Source organism: Colias philodice, chromosome 9 (assembly GCF_061535455.1).
Source record: "Colias philodice isolate Cphi_HAF_F1 chromosome 9, ilColPhil1 Martin Lab GWU primary, whole genome shotgun sequence".
NCBI lineage: Eukaryota > Metazoa > Arthropoda > Insecta > Lepidoptera > Pieridae > Colias > Colias philodice.
The window spans coordinates 6,870,067-6,886,744 of NC_143094.1; the positions used below are offsets into that span (position 1 = coordinate 6,870,067).

General features: G+C 33.9%; 3 protein-coding genes and 1 pseudogene across 7 annotated transcripts in view; 1 reads left to right on the plus strand and 3 right to left on the minus strand.

The window, feature by feature from the left end:
* Positions 1-364: 364 nt before the first annotated feature.
* On the minus strand, positions 365-5,504 carry LOC149485885 (lanC-like protein 2). 2 transcript variants are annotated; one of them, XM_089698637.1, is made up of 8 exons: positions 5,203-5,501; positions 4,838-5,023; positions 4,532-4,689; positions 4,246-4,384; positions 2,477-2,617; positions 2,130-2,315; positions 1,857-2,003; positions 365-599 (listed from the first exon to the last, which is right to left on the minus strand). In XM_089698637.1, the coding sequence occupies exons 1-8, from the start codon at positions 5,287-5,289 to the stop codon at positions 417-419; spliced, it is 1,227 nt and encodes a 408-aa protein (XP_089554763.1). In that variant the 5' UTR covers positions 5,290-5,501; the 3' UTR covers positions 365-416. The 2 variants fall into 2 exon arrangements, with proteins under 2 accessions (XP_089554763.1, XP_089554764.1); XM_089698638.1 differs by lacking the exon at positions 2,477-2,617 and having other exon boundaries at positions 5,203-5,504.
* A 438-nt stretch (positions 5,505-5,942) lies between these two features.
* Positions 5,943-9,628, plus strand: LOC149485886 (uncharacterized; annotated as a pseudogene). The gene is made up of 6 exons (XR_016316004.1): positions 5,943-6,338; positions 6,418-6,652; positions 6,725-6,884; positions 7,178-7,288; positions 7,704-7,859; positions 9,269-9,628. The product of XR_016316004.1 is annotated as an uncharacterized LOC149485886 (transcript).
* The window catches only part of LOC149485887 (lys-63-specific deubiquitinase BRCC36-like), a 38,057-nt gene continuing 30,885 nt past the window's right edge, over positions 9,507-16,678 (minus strand). The window contains exons 1-7 of one of the 2 annotated variants that reach the window (XM_089698665.1): positions 11,674-11,864; positions 11,398-11,565; positions 11,111-11,321; positions 10,855-10,952; positions 10,670-10,780; positions 10,119-10,265; positions 9,507-9,693 (exon numbers count right to left, since the gene is read on the minus strand). In XM_089698665.1, coding sequence (XP_089554791.1) covers positions 9,568-9,693; positions 10,119-10,265; positions 10,670-10,780; positions 10,855-10,952; positions 11,111-11,321; positions 11,398-11,499 — 795 coding nt within the window. In that variant the 5' untranslated portion in view covers positions 11,500-11,565; positions 11,674-11,864 and the 3' untranslated portion in view covers positions 9,507-9,567. Of the gene's footprint in view, positions 9,694-10,118; positions 10,266-10,669; positions 10,781-10,854; positions 10,953-11,110; positions 11,322-11,397; positions 11,566-11,673; positions 11,865-16,678 lie in introns of those variants that run through there. The other variant, XM_089698666.1, reaches the window with a different exon arrangement.
* LOC149485888 (pyrimidodiazepine synthase-like) lies at positions 12,399-14,564 on the minus strand. 2 transcript variants are annotated; one of them, XM_089698667.1, is made up of 6 exons: positions 14,462-14,564; positions 14,231-14,311; positions 13,985-14,152; positions 13,753-13,910; positions 13,413-13,658; positions 12,399-12,692 (listed from the first exon to the last, which is right to left on the minus strand). In XM_089698667.1, the coding sequence occupies exons 2-6, from the start codon at positions 14,253-14,255 to the stop codon at positions 12,525-12,527; spliced, it is 765 nt and encodes a 254-aa protein (XP_089554793.1). In that variant the 5' UTR covers positions 14,256-14,311; positions 14,462-14,564; the 3' UTR covers positions 12,399-12,524. The 2 variants fall into 2 exon arrangements, with proteins under 2 accessions (XP_089554793.1, XP_089554794.1); XM_089698668.1 differs by having other exon boundaries at positions 14,386-14,532.

The following is a 16,678-nucleotide window of genomic DNA, read 5'->3' on the forward strand; positions in this document are numbered from 1 at the left end:
TGAAAAAAATCAAGTTTTCATTTACATTACAAAAAATATTCTTGAAACAAGTGTGGTTTTTCATAATACAAAACCATACACCTCAATTAACTCGACTTGATTTTAATAACTGATTAAGATTTCACACAGTAGTTTTCGCTTGAGCGTAGAAGCGAAGGGTTTGATTTCCGTTGTGGGGACAAAGAAAAAAAAAGGACTGGCAGGACACAGAAAGATGATCATGTACTTGTCGTTAAATAAGGTGTATGAACATTGCATTTTCATCTGCCCCATACCCCACTAGGGAACATGGGAACACATATCTGATATCACACAAGCCTTATTGCTAAGCTATAAATTCTGGTAGTCAGAATAAAACCACAAATAGGATATATTATTTTATATTTTATTTTGTTTCCAAAAACAGTTATGTTGATTTATAAACAAAAAGCTGGAAATTTGGAATCCAATGGTCGAATAATATCTTCTGATAAAAATATTCGTCCCAACAACCCTTCGAATAAGGACGCCGGTCTATCAGGGTGGTGCAGCTCTGTGCCTTGCCTCTCTACTGCACACCACTCCATAAAGCAGCAAGCGCGGTACAGATGAACGGGTTTCTGTGAATTATTATTTATTTTATTGCAGATACCCAGCACAAAACATATATGTATTAAAACCTTATGTGAACATACCATTATAAGCAAGGCCAATTACGGCCAATTAAGGCCATTATACCAATATGCTCTATATTATTTCACACATTTTAGAAATAGCCTTAAAGCGTACTAAGACCCCTGTAGAACCGCCATCCTGTTACGAATGACCCACAAAATTTCGGGTCATTTGTAACAGGATAGCGGTTCTACAGGGGTCTTAGTACGCTATGACAAAAAGAAAAATGATGGTCAGAACGCTGATACCGGATACCTTAAGATACTGTAATATAAAATAGTACAGTATCTTAAGATAAAATTTTATAGTATCTTCACCGTGTGTGACGCGCTTTACACATGCATATTTTCATAATATAACATGTCTTAATAAAATAGGGTGACCCAAGTCCCAACAAGAACGCAAGATTTAAATTTGATATAAAACGCAGATATTTAAAAAAAACGTGAATACTATATTATATCGTAAAGTAGACAAAATGAGGTTACGTGTGGAACAACACATCAGAAAGATGGCCGCCGCGGCTTTGCTGGCACATACGCGATCTATCAGGAAGATGGCCGCCGCGGCTTTGCTGGCACATACGCGATCTTTTAATTAAATTTTCAATGACCGTTTTACATAAATGCTGTGATATTTCATTAATACAGCGTCTAATTTCGTCTTTTAAGGCTTGAGGTCGAAATCGGCAAAAGTGGGTGAAAAACTGGCTTTCAAAACGTGCGTTTATCTCACGAAAATTTGGTGAAGTAGCTAATACGTGAGGAGAAGGAAGACTTGCATAATTGTTTGAGGATGCCTGAGCCGTTATATGATGAACTATTGCACCTAATTACTATTATAGCTACACAGGCTAGACTCGCGGCTCCCGGCGGTGACAGACGTGCGAGTGAAGGCGGGCTGCGAGCTAAATTTCAAACATGTTTGATCGTCAACGAACTTACTCGACGGCTTTTAAGTACGCGTACTTGGGGTGATACACGAGCGAAAAAGGTCGTCGAGCCACAAGTTCGCGTACTTACTCGTACGTCTATGAGTCCTAGCCCTTTTATGAGTTTTAGCTGTAATATTATATTCATACAAGCCTTATTTGAGAATGCATTTGCCATCTAGATTTTGAAAAGGATATAACAATTTTCACAAAATAATCTTTAGATTACAATCCAGGACTTATTCATAATAATTTCTATAGCATATTTTACCTTAGTAATTTGATACAATTGGAGGAAAGCATATGCGTTTCCACTAACACCATGACATAGACTATATCCTTTTGTACACAACCCTCTTTGCCAAATCACTTCTCCACACTGAGAAGCTATTTTCAAGTACTTCTCATCTTCAAATGTCTGAAAAAATTGAAGTTTACTATTTAGTATTTAGATGATAAGTGCACTTCACACAGGTTGACCCAGAATAAAATGTACCTTACCTTTTTACGACATTAGTATTAAAATGTAGTTAAGTTTAGGTACCTGATATGCTGCAATACACAAAGGTACAAATCCTGGAGCACCGTGGCACCATTGGACCAGTCTGTCCCCAGAGCTGCTGCCAACAGATGATGGAAAGTTACCGCTTGAAAAACGACGACTGATCAACCAATCTATTGATGGTTTTATGAAACTTCGCAGTTCACTGAGTTTTATGTAACTTCTCGCCTAAAATGTAAGAAGTTATAACTAAAAATTATCATATAAAAACGCATATGATATATAAAAATGATGCGAGGTAGAATTGACGAAACCAATTCTTATAAAGCACTTGGTAGTTAGTAATGTAAATAACTATTGCCTATAACAATACAGTTCTATTGTATCACCTGTAATAACATGAAAAGTATTCCTGCCATTCCATGAGCAGCGCCAAGATAAATTTTATCATGCCATTGCCAAAGCAATGGACTTTCTGACTTCATATGTGTGGAAAAACGTTTTCCTGAAGTTATAATTGCACTTGTTACCTTAAATTACACAGAAATTAGTAATAGTATTGTTATAATAATATATATAAACCTATGCAATGCCTAGAATCTAATCTAGTCTATTGCATTGCATTGAACCTATCCTATAAACTATAAACCTACACATTCAATATAAATTTACAAAGAATAGAAAAAATTCGATCACGAGGCGGGACTCGAACCCGGTCGAACTCGAAATCATCTCAATAGATGGCGCGCGGTGTGTCCCTCCAGACACATAAAACTGAAAGAATAGAATAAATTCGATTGCTCTGGCGGGTCATGAGTGGCTGAGTTGGTCAGGCATCCGCCCCGGAATGGCGCGAAAGGATGCGGGTTCGAGTCCCGCCTCGTCGGGCTCGTGATCGAATTTTTTCTATTCTTTGTAAATTTATATTTATAAAGCATTTGAATGCCATAAAACCAAAAACATAAATTCAACAAAAAAGGTCGTGTTCCATCGTTACAATATTGTATTCACTGAAAAGTGCTTCATATTGGTTGAAATGGTTGTAAAACTGAAAGAATAGAATAAATTCGATTGCTCTGGCGGGTCACGAGTGGCTGAGTTGGTCAGGCATCCGCCCCGGAATGGCGCGAAAGGATGCGGGTTCGAGTCCCGCCTCGTGATCGAATTTTTTCTATTCTTTGTAAATTTATATTTATAAAGCATTTGAATGCCATAAAATCAAAAATATAAATTCTACACATTCAAGTTTACTTAACTACAGTTATATTGTGGAACTTAGGACAAATGCATTTAACCTGTACTATATAATGTAGACTTATAATATTAAAGTTTCATAAAACATATTTCAATTCATTAACACATTGAACGCTATTACATATATCATGTTTAGTCCAGCAAGCCATGACGGACACCATGTAAACGTCAGGATGCATAGTCGCGTCGGACATCTTATGTCCGCATACCCTCGATCACTTTAAAAGTCTCTAGTGAGCTGATGGACAACGTTTCGAGAGTTTTTAGTATAGAAAGTGACCTGCATGGCCCTGTAGAGTAATATAGCTCCTTGGCACAAAAAAAAAACGAAAAGACTTAGAATTTACAGGGTTTTCAGATACTTGTGTCCAAAAAACTTATACAAAATAGTACTTATTTTTAAATTATTTATGGACACTATTTAATGGGTATATACATGATTACGCGAAATGAACGAGTCTCGATACGGCTCGTTAGTGGTGGTGGTGCAGCTCGGGGAGGGATCGACAGCGTTTACCCGCGTGGCGCTCGCGAAAGAGAAGGCGATAAAACGTTTGTGCAGGACATGATGGTCACTGGTGCCTGCCATTTAACATCTTGGAAAATAATAAGTAAACCGCCTTTCAGTAAGATTAATATTATTTTAAGGTCATATCCTTACAATACAATATTTGAATTAAAACAACTATCAAATTTGGATAATTTTCCATTTACTAGAGCGGCCCCGAGAAAAAGTATGCTGTCGGACAAATGGTGACCGTCATGGCGTTCAACATGTTAAGATTATAAAATCAGAATGTAGATTTTCATGTGTAACGTATACTTAAAGATTGGAAGGAATATATATCCAATTATTACATTTTGAGAAACAAATCAAAATAACATCTCACAGAATATTAATTACTTTTTCAATGTGGCTTGATGAAATGACATCCTTTCCACTTATATGCTTGTTCACAAATAGAAGTGCATACAAATAGCCCGCTTTTCCATATAAAATTTCATCAGGAGAATCATCAAGAAGTGAAATTAAGTCCATGACCCTGAAATAAATTTTTCCTCATTATTTAAAATATTGTATTAAGTAACATTTGGCAAATTTTACTTATACAAAGCCTGCAGTTACAAACAGATGGAGAAATCTTTGTAAAAGGGTCCTGTTATACCCTTTTGGTACAAAAAAACACTACCTTTGTGCCAAATCTTTATAATCTGGCAAATTATTAGGGCGCCTGGTTCCCAGTTTATATGAGATAACCGAAGCTATTGCTAATGGACCTGCATCACCACATAAAAAACTGATTCGACGACCTCTAAGATTTTCAATATCAATATAGTTGAGCGCTCTCTGAAAAGGGAATATTAAATTGATTTATACATATAAAATAGCAGCTCAATATATAATACATAAATTTTATTATTTTCTGTACAATAAACTGTGCTTACTCTTATACACATACACTATAGCAATAATGCAAAATTATTTGTTTGTTTACCTGCAAGTTTTCATGACTAACTTCATTTTTGCTTGCAGAAGAATATGTCAAATAGTAAAGTGCTAGTCCAGCAGAACCAGTATAAACAGTCCCATCATAAAATATATCTTTTCTGTGCTTAGATAGAAGATCTTCTATTTTGGTTGCCTTAAAATTAATCAACTTTTTCTGAAGAACTTCTGAAATCTGTGTACAAGTAAACATATTCCTTGAAACATCTACAGTGGATATTTATGTGAAAAAGTTTCTATTCTATGTTAAAGATATCATTGAATAAAGATATTGTATACAGTTACGATTGCGGTTTGAAAAATATAATACAATTAATATTTTTGTTTCTGGGATTTAAATAAAAATATTCTTACACCATCCTTAGAGTCATTCAAAACATTATTGGATGTATTATTAGTATAATCATCGTATGGATTCTCAAAAGATCCTTTTCCGGACATTTTCTTTGTTTTACAAAAGATAGAAAATTTATTTCAGATCTTCAAAGTTGATAGCATGCCGGTAACACATAATATAACAATTTATTATATATTTTGAAAACATAAATCAATTAGCAAAACAACTATATGTGCTCGTATGGACTTCATTATTATTTAACTTTATTACTTGCTCTGTGATTATATATTTCACAAACTTTCAAAAAAATTTATTAGCGCACAGAGAGCGCACAGCATAGAGATGGCATAGAGTAATATAATATATACATGGCGCACAGAGCATGTAATTTAAAATGCGTGTCAAGAAAAAAGTCTTGACAATAGATAATACTGTAATCTGTATATATTTCTCGACCAAGTTTTCATGGCAAGAAGATGTGACTATTTGCCAGTGTCAAGTATGATAAAAGGTAGAAAAGGAAAGGAAAGGAAACAATTCGTGGTAAGGAAATAAGGTGAGGAGATTTCACAGAACAGTAAAAGTGGAAGATTTGGATTTAAGTCAGAGGATGCTCTATGGTTAGTACTACTAGCGACTACTAGCTAGCTGTCAATTTCGGATCCGTGTCGGATCCAATCGGATCCTCTATCGTTGGCTTAAAGGTCTAGTAACCAGGCCATTAAATATTAAAAAAAAAAAAAAAAAAAAAGATCCTCTATCGGATCTCATCCAAGATCTGTCATGTGTCAATATTGAAGTTTGCTAAAAATAAAGAAGAAAATAAACGGGAAATTAAAATTATTGTTTGTTCTCAGATTTCTTAGTGTTTTTTCAGCCATCTCTCATCAGTGATTACATTGCAGTGCATGAATACGTTATGTTAATATACATATTTAATTACTTGTATATTTAAATTATATTCATATTTATTTAAAATGTTTTCTTCAATAAAAAAAATATTTAAATGGAATTCCACAAAACCTACAGAAAGCAACATGAGCAAGAAATCATTACTTTTAGTTGCCTTTACGAATGCCCTTCAAGATGTTTTATTTTGGAATAATTTATGGTTGTCTTTGTTATTTATTTTATATTTTCACTTAACTTTTATGTAAGTAAATAAATTGATTCAATCAAATTATTATTAAATAATTTTACGCAATGGTAATTATTATTCTTTATTATTTTAGAGCACTATTCTATCGTCAATTTAATTTAATGCAAATAATATGTGGATTTACTATTCTTATTGTGAGTGTTGATGCCTTTGAAGCGTGGTTAAAATATAAACATCGGACAACTTGTTTAAAACTTTTGGCTCAAAATGATAACAACCAATTGTCACAATCAGTATTTAAAATGTCTCAATGGATAAATAATAAATTTTTTAACTACATTGACTTACGTGAAAATAATCCTACTAAAGTAAGTACATATACTACTTTTTCTGATTAAAAATTTTTTTTTTCAGAATTATACATTTTGCTCATGTTTCAGGCTTTCCTGTTAATGGAAATAATATTTGGTGCAATTTTCATCATTGGAAGATATACAAATGGATACATACTAACATATTCATTTAGTATGATATTAATATTTTTAAACAAATTAATACCTCCGTTAAAAAGAGTAATTAACAGGTTACGTCAAACAGCAGGTAATGGAATAACAATATTTATAAGTCCCATTTTATTACTTATATTTAGGGCACTTACAACTAATATATATATATATATATATATATATATATATATATAAATACACTTGTTTCTCATTGCCTAAACTATAGAGATATATTGCATTTAAATAATTTTTCATAAACAAATAATTAGATACATATTTGTTTTTCCATTATTATTATTATGTGAAAATAAAATAAATATTTATTATAATAAGGAGTTTAAAATGAAGATGATCCCTTTTGTATCTTCAATAATATATTGTTAACAGAATCAGATTTTGAATTGGAGGGTCTTGTGCCTGATGCATCGGCTGAAAATTTAGATTTACTTTCAATTGAGCCAGAAGTTCAACCTTTATATGATGAAAAACAAAGTTTGGGTAAGTTAATAAAAAAAAATTCCAGAATATATTTTAAAATATTATGCTGTGATTATAATATTTGTTATATTTAGCACATATTCTTTTGAAGAGTGATATTTTGAAATCTGACGTAATCATGAAACCATTGCTATGCAATTTAGATAATTTCCTTTCTTGTGTCAATATCAATACAATATGTATTATAATAATTAAACATGTAATAACTAGTGGTCCGCCCCGGCTTCGCCCGTGGTACCTACATGTTTAAACTATCCTATCTCTCAAGTTGGATCGAACTGCACATGGTGTGCGAATTTTATTATAATCGGTTAAGTGGTTTAGGAGTCCATTGAGGACAAACATTGTGACACGAGATTTGTATATATTAAGATGTATCCTTTTTCATTATTATCATTATTTTTTGTTTCTTTAGATTACTGGAAGCCTGAGGACTTGCCCATTGAAGATGCAAGTGATAGTTCAGATAATAGTAGCTCCTTGGTTACAAATCTGTCAATGGAAAAATTACAGAATTTGGATAAAGATGTGGAAGTGACAGACTCCAGTGAAGAAGAATATATACCACAAGGTGTGATTTTGTATTATAATTTAAAATGTTATGTCCACATTTAGTAGGAACTAGGTCTATGGAAAATCAGTACAGCTACAGCCAAGCAAAGCACCTGTAACGTCACCTGTCTGAGTAGTGGGGTAGGTTGTGACCAAGAAGCTTATATCTAATACACTGGAGATTTCAGTATGAACATTAACTTGTAACAAGAAAATATGACGTCGAATGACACCTGTATGTTTTTTTTATCCCTTTCACACCTAAGTAGTTATTTAGGTGTGAAAGGGATAAAAAACATACAGGCGTAATTCAAGGTCATATTTTCTTGTTACAAGTTAATGTTCATACTGAAATCTCCAGTGTATTAGATATAGTGTGCGTCCACACTGAATGCGCGGTGGCGGCGGCCTAGGCGGGCGCGACGAGCGGGCGCTCGCGGTGGCCACACCGACGCGCGAGCTCAAGTAGCGGTTCGACGTTTTTCGGGTGTTGCAAACTTTGGACGATTTGCTATTTTTACTGGACAGTCCGATTTTGAGATGAGATCATTATAGAAGTTGTACACGAAATAAATAAAACAGAGGAATAACGGGTGAATCTTATATGAAGAATTGAGATTATACCCTACAAAATTACTGTGGTGTATATAAGTGTTTTAGATTGAATCGCACTTATAAATAAAGAAGTTTCACTTCAACAATTAAGTATTTACCGCTATTTTACGAAAAACAATAAAGGATATAATATAAGAAGTCGAGCGACAAGACCGAACTGGTTTGTTACCCCCGCCGTCCGCGCATTGGGTCGCTTGCTGACTGGGCCCGCCGCCCGTATGTGGGCCAGAACGCGCGGATAGGAGAGTTTGAAAACTACGCGCGCTGGCTCGCTCATTACCGTCGCACTAGGCTTCCGCCATAGTCATTTCAATGTGGACGCAAAGGCGCGTTTCATACGTTTGATATTTCGCGCCCGCCGTCGCAACCGCGCTAGGCTCGCAGTGTGGACCTGCACATAAGCTTCTTTGTTGTGACCAATTAAGAGGAAATGTGATAAATGTGAAAGTTTGTGAGGATGTGTATGTGTGTTTGTTACTTTCACGCAAATACTACTGAACCAATTACAATGAAATTTAGCACACATATAGAGGGTAACTTGGATTAACACATATAATATATTTTATCCCAGAAATCCCACGGGAACGGGAACTATGCGGGTTTTCCTTTGAAAACGCGGGCGAAGTCATCGGCGGAAAGCTAGTGTTTAAAAAACTTAACATAATCTTACTTGCTCTGTTATAATTGTTTTGCTGTTCATATAATGTGCTTAGTGCACATATAATAATTAAAAAAATATTGGCAGAAAAGAATTTCTGGTTACTGCTTTATTCTATCTATAGATAATAATAGCTATAAATATTTTTGTTTTAGAACAACATGAAAAGTTCAGATCATCAATGGAAGTACAACCAGTTGGAAGTTGGAGCAATTCTGCATATAATGCTTTGTCTGCTCTAGGAGGTGCAGTATCTAACATTGTATATAGCCCCCAATCCAGAAACAAAGAGAAAACGAGTATCTAGCATTGACTCATCTGATGGTTTTGAAATGGTTGATAAAAATGACATACTGTAACTTAATATATTTTGTGATGTAAATAAAAATACAATTAAGGTTTAGCTTAATAAGGTGTATTTTTAAACGATTGTAGAGGATCACATATCTTGTACTTAAATATTACATGGCATATTATCTAATCTGGACATTAAATCTTGATGATGTTTTTTTAAAGCCCTTAAACGGACACTATTAATTGCATTTCTTGTTACAAGAGCTTCTAGCATGGGCCGTGATACCTGAAATCAAATTCAGTCAAATTAAAGTCATATTTTTTTGTAATAAACTTTAAAACTTATAAACAAAACAAAGTTAGAATCATGGGAAGTATTTGGACTAATTGGGTTAGGGTACCTTATGGAACATTTATTATTTATTGATTGGAATGTTAGGAACATTCATCAATGTATTTTTTATCATCAATATATTCTATATTTTTGATATCTACTTCATCTTGTAATGACAATACTTCCAATTATAGTATACCTTCTTGCTCCAATGTATATTACTTGCAGTTTGATTATGATTCAAGGTTCTTTAAATTTGTTGTATTAGTTTGGTGTTTCATAATAACCATTACGATAGAAATTTATATTAAAATTTAGTACTTCATTCATATACATAGTATGTATATAAATATTGTTCAAATATAAAAACAGCAAACCTTTTCCACAATATGACCAATTGCAATAGTTCTAACAGCTGTATTGTGTTGTTTTATTATAATATCATCAGCCTCTGTCTCTCCTGCTTCCAGTTTAAATGCTTCATCTTCTTCTTCTTTTAATGTTGTTGGTAGTTGAGTTAGAATCTAGGTGAAGTTGAAATTAAGTTAGAGCTAGCGCGCACGAGCAACTTTGTCTCCGCAACTATTTCGTCTCTCCACCCATGGGCTCGTATGAAAGTGCGCGCATGTAGCGACGCAACTCCCCATACAAATTGATGGGAGAGACAAAATAGTTGCGGAGACAAAGTTGCTCGTGCGCGCTGGCTCTCAGTGTGTACTCTGAATCAATTATAATCTCAGACATACTATTTAAATTTTAAATTGTTAAAAGGTAAATTCTCTTTAATTTTGGTGATTTTAACATAATATAATATATGGAACTATCTTAAAGCTTTAAATTGAATTCAATGAAACTGTGATCAAATAATAAATTTTAAACTATATTAATCTTTTCAATTTTTTAAAATATCCTAATACTTTAAACTTACTTCAAAGTTATTCTTCATTAAAGAATCATTACAATTTGTTATTTCCAACTCAATCTCTCGCCGTCCTTGATTTGATCCTTCATCTACTGACTGGAAACATGTTATTTGGACCTAGAAATTAGAGGAAAAATGTAATTTTACATAATTTAATAAAAACCAGATCATCATTAATTAGTTTATAATACCGATGGTGCTTTTGCTGTTTGGTCAGAAAGGAAAACAGCAAATATTATTCCAACAAAACTTGAGTCCATTCTTTGATACATTGATTGAGTTGCTAAATCTGCAAAAAGGAAGGATCTCATATTATTATAACCTTTTTTTATATATTTAACCCATTGACCACCGAGCGGCCCGATCGGGCCGAGACACAATAGATTTTCTATTGTGTCTGTGATCCGAGGACTGACGGATTAAGTAAGTATAATATAATTGACATACCAACATGAGATGGCCAAACTGTGATGTGTGGGTGAGAATGATACCATCCAACTACTCTTAGAGGTCTTCCTACTTCTGCCGCTAATTCTTCTGCTCTTAATGTTGCTTGAACTAGTTGTTCCTCCGAAATTTCAACACGATCTGGTTTTTTGTCTAGTCTACGTAATATTACTGAAGACACTATTGAGACCAGGCTTCCATCATTATGCACCTAAGGCCAAGGCAGAGATTATGGTGAGAATATTAGATCAGTTTAATATAATAATAAAAAAACATGTAATACAAACCTCTCCTATCAGCAAACCCATTATTTCTTCCTTCTCCGTCGAAAGAGCATGTTGGACACAAACTAGAGCTACATCTGTTGATAGCAAAACTTTATTCAACATTTTTGTGTGTTCTATCAATTGATTTTTTACTGATACTAAATATAAGTTTAAATTTGATTTCAGTCCCTGCAAAAAGAACACATTAATAAGTACAATTTAAAATTGCGATCAGCCATGCAAAATTCTTTGTGCTAATTTCAGGAAACAATGTAATAACGTTTAATTAAATCTTACATGTACACAAGTTCCAAGTTCTAATTCTAAAGTGTCTAGCGTTATTTTAGCTATGAAAATTGAAAAGTAAAACTAAAAATGTTGAATTGAAATTATGATAAATATGTTTGTTTTCAAGTTTTTTTCGTAAATATCACAGAGCAAGTAATATAGTAGTAAATATTAAAAATATAAATAGAGATGCGTCAAGAAAGAAGTCTCGTGGAAGCGGCGCTGTCACTTTTTTGCGGCGCTGTCACCACAGGCTGTCAAATGTCACCAATCACAGCACTGCATTTCGACATTGCGTCCTTTTCACACTTGCCAAAGCAACTATTTACTTTCTCTTTCGCAGACTGGGGAAATAGATCCTAATTTAGCGTTCACACTTCACATTATCTATTATCTCTCGGAGCAATTAACTAGTATTAACTACTTTAAAAAAAAAAACCATTGACATAGTGGTATACCAAAAACGGGTCCCTAGTCCTCATAGGTTAATAATAAAATAAATAATTTTATTTTCCAACGTTAGAGCGCTATTTAGTTATGTTAGGATAAATTAATGATCATACACCATACAGGGAAAGATATTACCAATATTGCAGAATTATCATGAACTAGTCTTTACATGAGAAAATTTAAATTATAGTGACAATTTTATCTAATTAAAATATTCCTGTGAGGAATAGTGTATACTGAGTTTATAAATGTGTAAAATATAAATATGATTTCAATCAAAGGCATTTTAATTAAAATTGTACTTTATTGCGACAAAATCAATATAATATTATGCAAACATCTTTGAATAAAAAGTAATGTTAATACAATTCAAAGAATGGAGAGGGAGGCAGCAATGTTTCATCTTTGTCTTATTCCTTCTTTTTCCTTGGGCGCATGCAGCACACATTGCTGGTATCAAGCATGTTATAATCCGGGTTTCCCTTTACCCGTGACTCAGTGAACTTAGCATGAGTATCCGGAGCTAGGGAATATGATTTTACAGCAGCTACATTCTTCATTGCTTCAATATACTTCAACTGTAATCAGAATAAGATATGTTGTTAATAATTTTATTGTACACTTCTTATCTTATACAGACAGTAGACAGTCTCAAATTTGATAAAAATAATTCTTTATCTTTTGTTACATATAGTGATGAAATCAAACTATATTACACATAACTAATAATAACCACAAATAGATTATTTTTATTTTTATATCTCATAATCACGGAAAAAGTCTGATTCAAACTATTGATATTTTAATGTGTAAAACAATTATCTGTTACATCAACAAAATCTGACAATATGGGAATTAATTCAGGATCTAATATGCTAATATTTTAAACTTAACTTTATTTGATATCAATCAGTTTTGAGAATGCATTGATTCATTCATCAATTTGAGACAAACTCAAATGCCAAATCAATTATTTCTATAGCTCATGTGTTATTAAGACATATCTGACCTATATTACTGTAAAGTTTACCCCGTCCAGTCGTTTTTGCATAGAAGACTAAAAAACATCCATACATACAAAGTTTCACTTTTATAATATTAGTATGATTGAAGTGTGGTTTTGATATTTTCTTATTGTAATACCATTTGAAATAGCTTCACTTTATCAGAGATATAGGTATTAAGTTTTAACCTCAGAGTACTCCTAAGCCATTTCTATATAAATGTGTGGTTATATTATGTGATGAGCATTTCAAGTAATCAAATAAAAATTATAAATGTTTAAAAATATTTCTCACCAAAACTCCATATTTATCTTGTTCAATAGTAAATTCAGATTTTCCTAACAATGGTAAGGCGAGGAAACGTTCCAAGAATGGCCAAAGAGTGTAGTCTACAAGTCCAGGCTGGTCTCCAGACAAGTAGGTTGTATTGCGAGCTTCAATTTCCTTTTGCAACAGTTCTAGCCCCTTGTGATAATTTTCTGCAGAAGCTGGGGTGAGGGCTTGAGCATTGAATGCTGCAGTGTAGTACGCAGATTGAGCCTAGAAAAGTATAATTTAAATTAACCTACCAAACCAAGATTTAGGACTCCAAGGTTAGGCTATAACAATTAAACATTATTTAGAATCTACTTACAGCTGCAAATAATTCCAAAATGAGCTTATCTTGGGCTCTTCTTAATGGATCTGATGATTGCAGTGGAGGTTCCGGATATTTCTCATCTAGATATACATTAATTACATTGCTATCGAAAATAGCTTTTCCCTCCTCATATTCCAGTGCAGGTACAGTACCTGTAAAAATAGATTGACAATTAAGTATTTGGTATGAGGAAAATTTAATTATTCACAAATTAAACAAGATTTACCTTTTGGACTGAAGCTGAAAATCCATTCAGGCTTGTTATCAAGATCAATAAATATTAAGTCATATTCCAACTTCTTAGCATTCAAAACGAGCACACTTCTCTCGGCATACGGGCAAAATCTCATAGCAAATAACCGCAATTTTCCGGTAAATGGTGGTAATGCGTCACCTACGATAAAAATGCAATGTAATTACTACTTGAGCAAAATGATAATGAATGTATATTAGTGTATTTTACTCTTCTTACCGCTTTTCAAATGTTTTTCGGACATTTTTTCTTGTAAATTAAAAATCTGCAGTCAAACTAGAAGCGAAAACCAACAAGAAACTGAAAGTAAAATATTAACTTAATAAAAAATTAAGTAAGAGTACTTATTTATTTTGGAGTTTGAATAAACCGACCGGTAATGTCGAATCAATTTTACATATGAAGTTGATATTATGAAGTAAAATGTATTTATATGTGTTTAAAACTCACCGAACAAATGATTATGAAAGTGAAGGGGAAACAAATTTGACAGTACTGACTACTGAGTACTGTCATCTCACACAACTGTCAAAAATCCAAGTGACCACAGAATATTACGTGTAGGTATAAGATATTATGGTCACCATAGACTACTATACGGATGCACGCACCTTGGGATGCACAGAACCACAGACACAGAACAGTAAAAATGGACGTTACCTGATGCTAGCAACTAGTTAATATTTTGTGCCTGATGTTACGCTCAAAAGACGAAAATGCTCATTGAGTTAAAAATTGCTCAAAAGCGTCACAGTAAGAGATCCACATAACGAAATTTGTGTTATAGTTATTCAAACGAGTCGTATGCCTTGAAAAATCTGCATTTTAAAAATCGTCGTAAGGAAATCCTTACAGTAGTTACTGTTATTATAACCGTTTTGATCACGATACTACTATTACAGAATTTACAGATGTCTTGTGAATTTTGTACTTACAAACATAAACGCTGGTATCAAGACGGCGCTTGTCGGGTGCCGGGAGGCTCTAATGAGCTATGGCCATAAGGCTTAGAGCGGCCGTACACGGGCAGGTCGAGCAGTTAAGTTAACGGCTGAGCGACGTACACGGACGGCTCGAGCGGTCGGCGTCAACGGCTCTAGCAGTCATGTGTACGGCAGTGAATGAATGTCCATAGTTCACCGCGCGGTCGCGGCTTCAAGCGGTCGGTCTCAAGTCTCAACCGCTTGAAGCGGTCCGTGTAGGGCCGCTGAACTGTGGCTTAAACTAAAATATAGTGTAGTTATCTTTCGAACGGCTGGTCCAATTTAGACGGGACTGTCCCTGTCAGATAGCTGATACATTATTAATTGTTACTTATCACTTATCAGATTCATTATTCATAAAAATTTACTGTAGAATTTCCACGGCTCGGGATGAAACGGGTAAAAAGCCCTATTTTTAGATTGTGTTATCTACGAATTGGCAGAATGGTCCTCTTAGCAGGTATGCGTGTATTCATTTCATGTATAAACACTTCTTAATGTCCCACATTTTGGATTTTCGTAAATAAGCTAGCAGTGTGCTAGCGGTACTCGGTTCTTGGACCATTGACGTTTTCGATTGACGAAAAGCGGATAAGTGGGACTCCTCAAACTAAAGGATCCGTACAAAAAAGCTATCGTTTTTCTTTAAATTTATTTTATTTAGTATACTATGGCATTAATAATAAATCACTACATAGTATAAAACAAAGTCGATTTCTCTGTCCCTATGTCCCTTTGTACGCTTAAATCTTTGAAACTACGCAACGGATTTTGATGCGGTTTTTTTTAATAGATAGAGTGATTCAAGAGGAAGGTTTATATGTATAATAACATCCATTAAATAGTGGAGAAGTACTGTTATTTTTGAGGTTTCTAATGTGATGTCGTAAATAATTACATTTTTTCCGCTTACATTGCAAACGCAGGCTGAACCCTACGAGTTTTATCAAAATAATGTACTAAGTATTATACACATTGAAAAGGTCTACAGAAAAGTCCGCGATGGTATATGTCTATCTCTTAAGGATAACCCACAATAACTTTTTTTGTCATTTACTTTTTACGACAAATAATGGTTAATTTCGAAGCGATTTTAACCAATACAACATTAATCCTTAACGAATTAAATACCTTGAATACATTGTTCATTTAATATAGATCTATATGGCCCTTTACACCGTATGATTTAAGTGAATATTTTCGAAGATATTACAGATTTAAAAATTGCGAGACGTAGCGTTTGCGGCGGTACCGGCCGGCCGCCATTGCACCCGTGCGAAGCCGGGGCGGGTCGCTAGTTTAAAAATATATCTCGTGATAACAGCCCTATATCGTATTTTATATGAACTGGCATAACCTTGAATATAAATTTCCGATCGTTTGGATTCATTAACATAATATGCTAGCTTGGTGTCAGATGGACGGACAAACAGACAGCGAAGTCTCACTAATAGAGTCCGTTTTACTTTTTGGATCCGTACCTAACATTGAATGTGCTGAAATATTAATTCATTTCTGTTTCTTATGTAAGTTTTTCTTTTCGTTTCAACAATGGGTAATGGCCGCACAACAGGGCCGCACCGTTTGACTCACTGTAGGTCCGGTAATAAAAAGTGTCTACGTTTAAACCTTGTTCAAGTTATCTTGATATTTTTGATAGACAGGCTAGTGATGCGATGGGAAA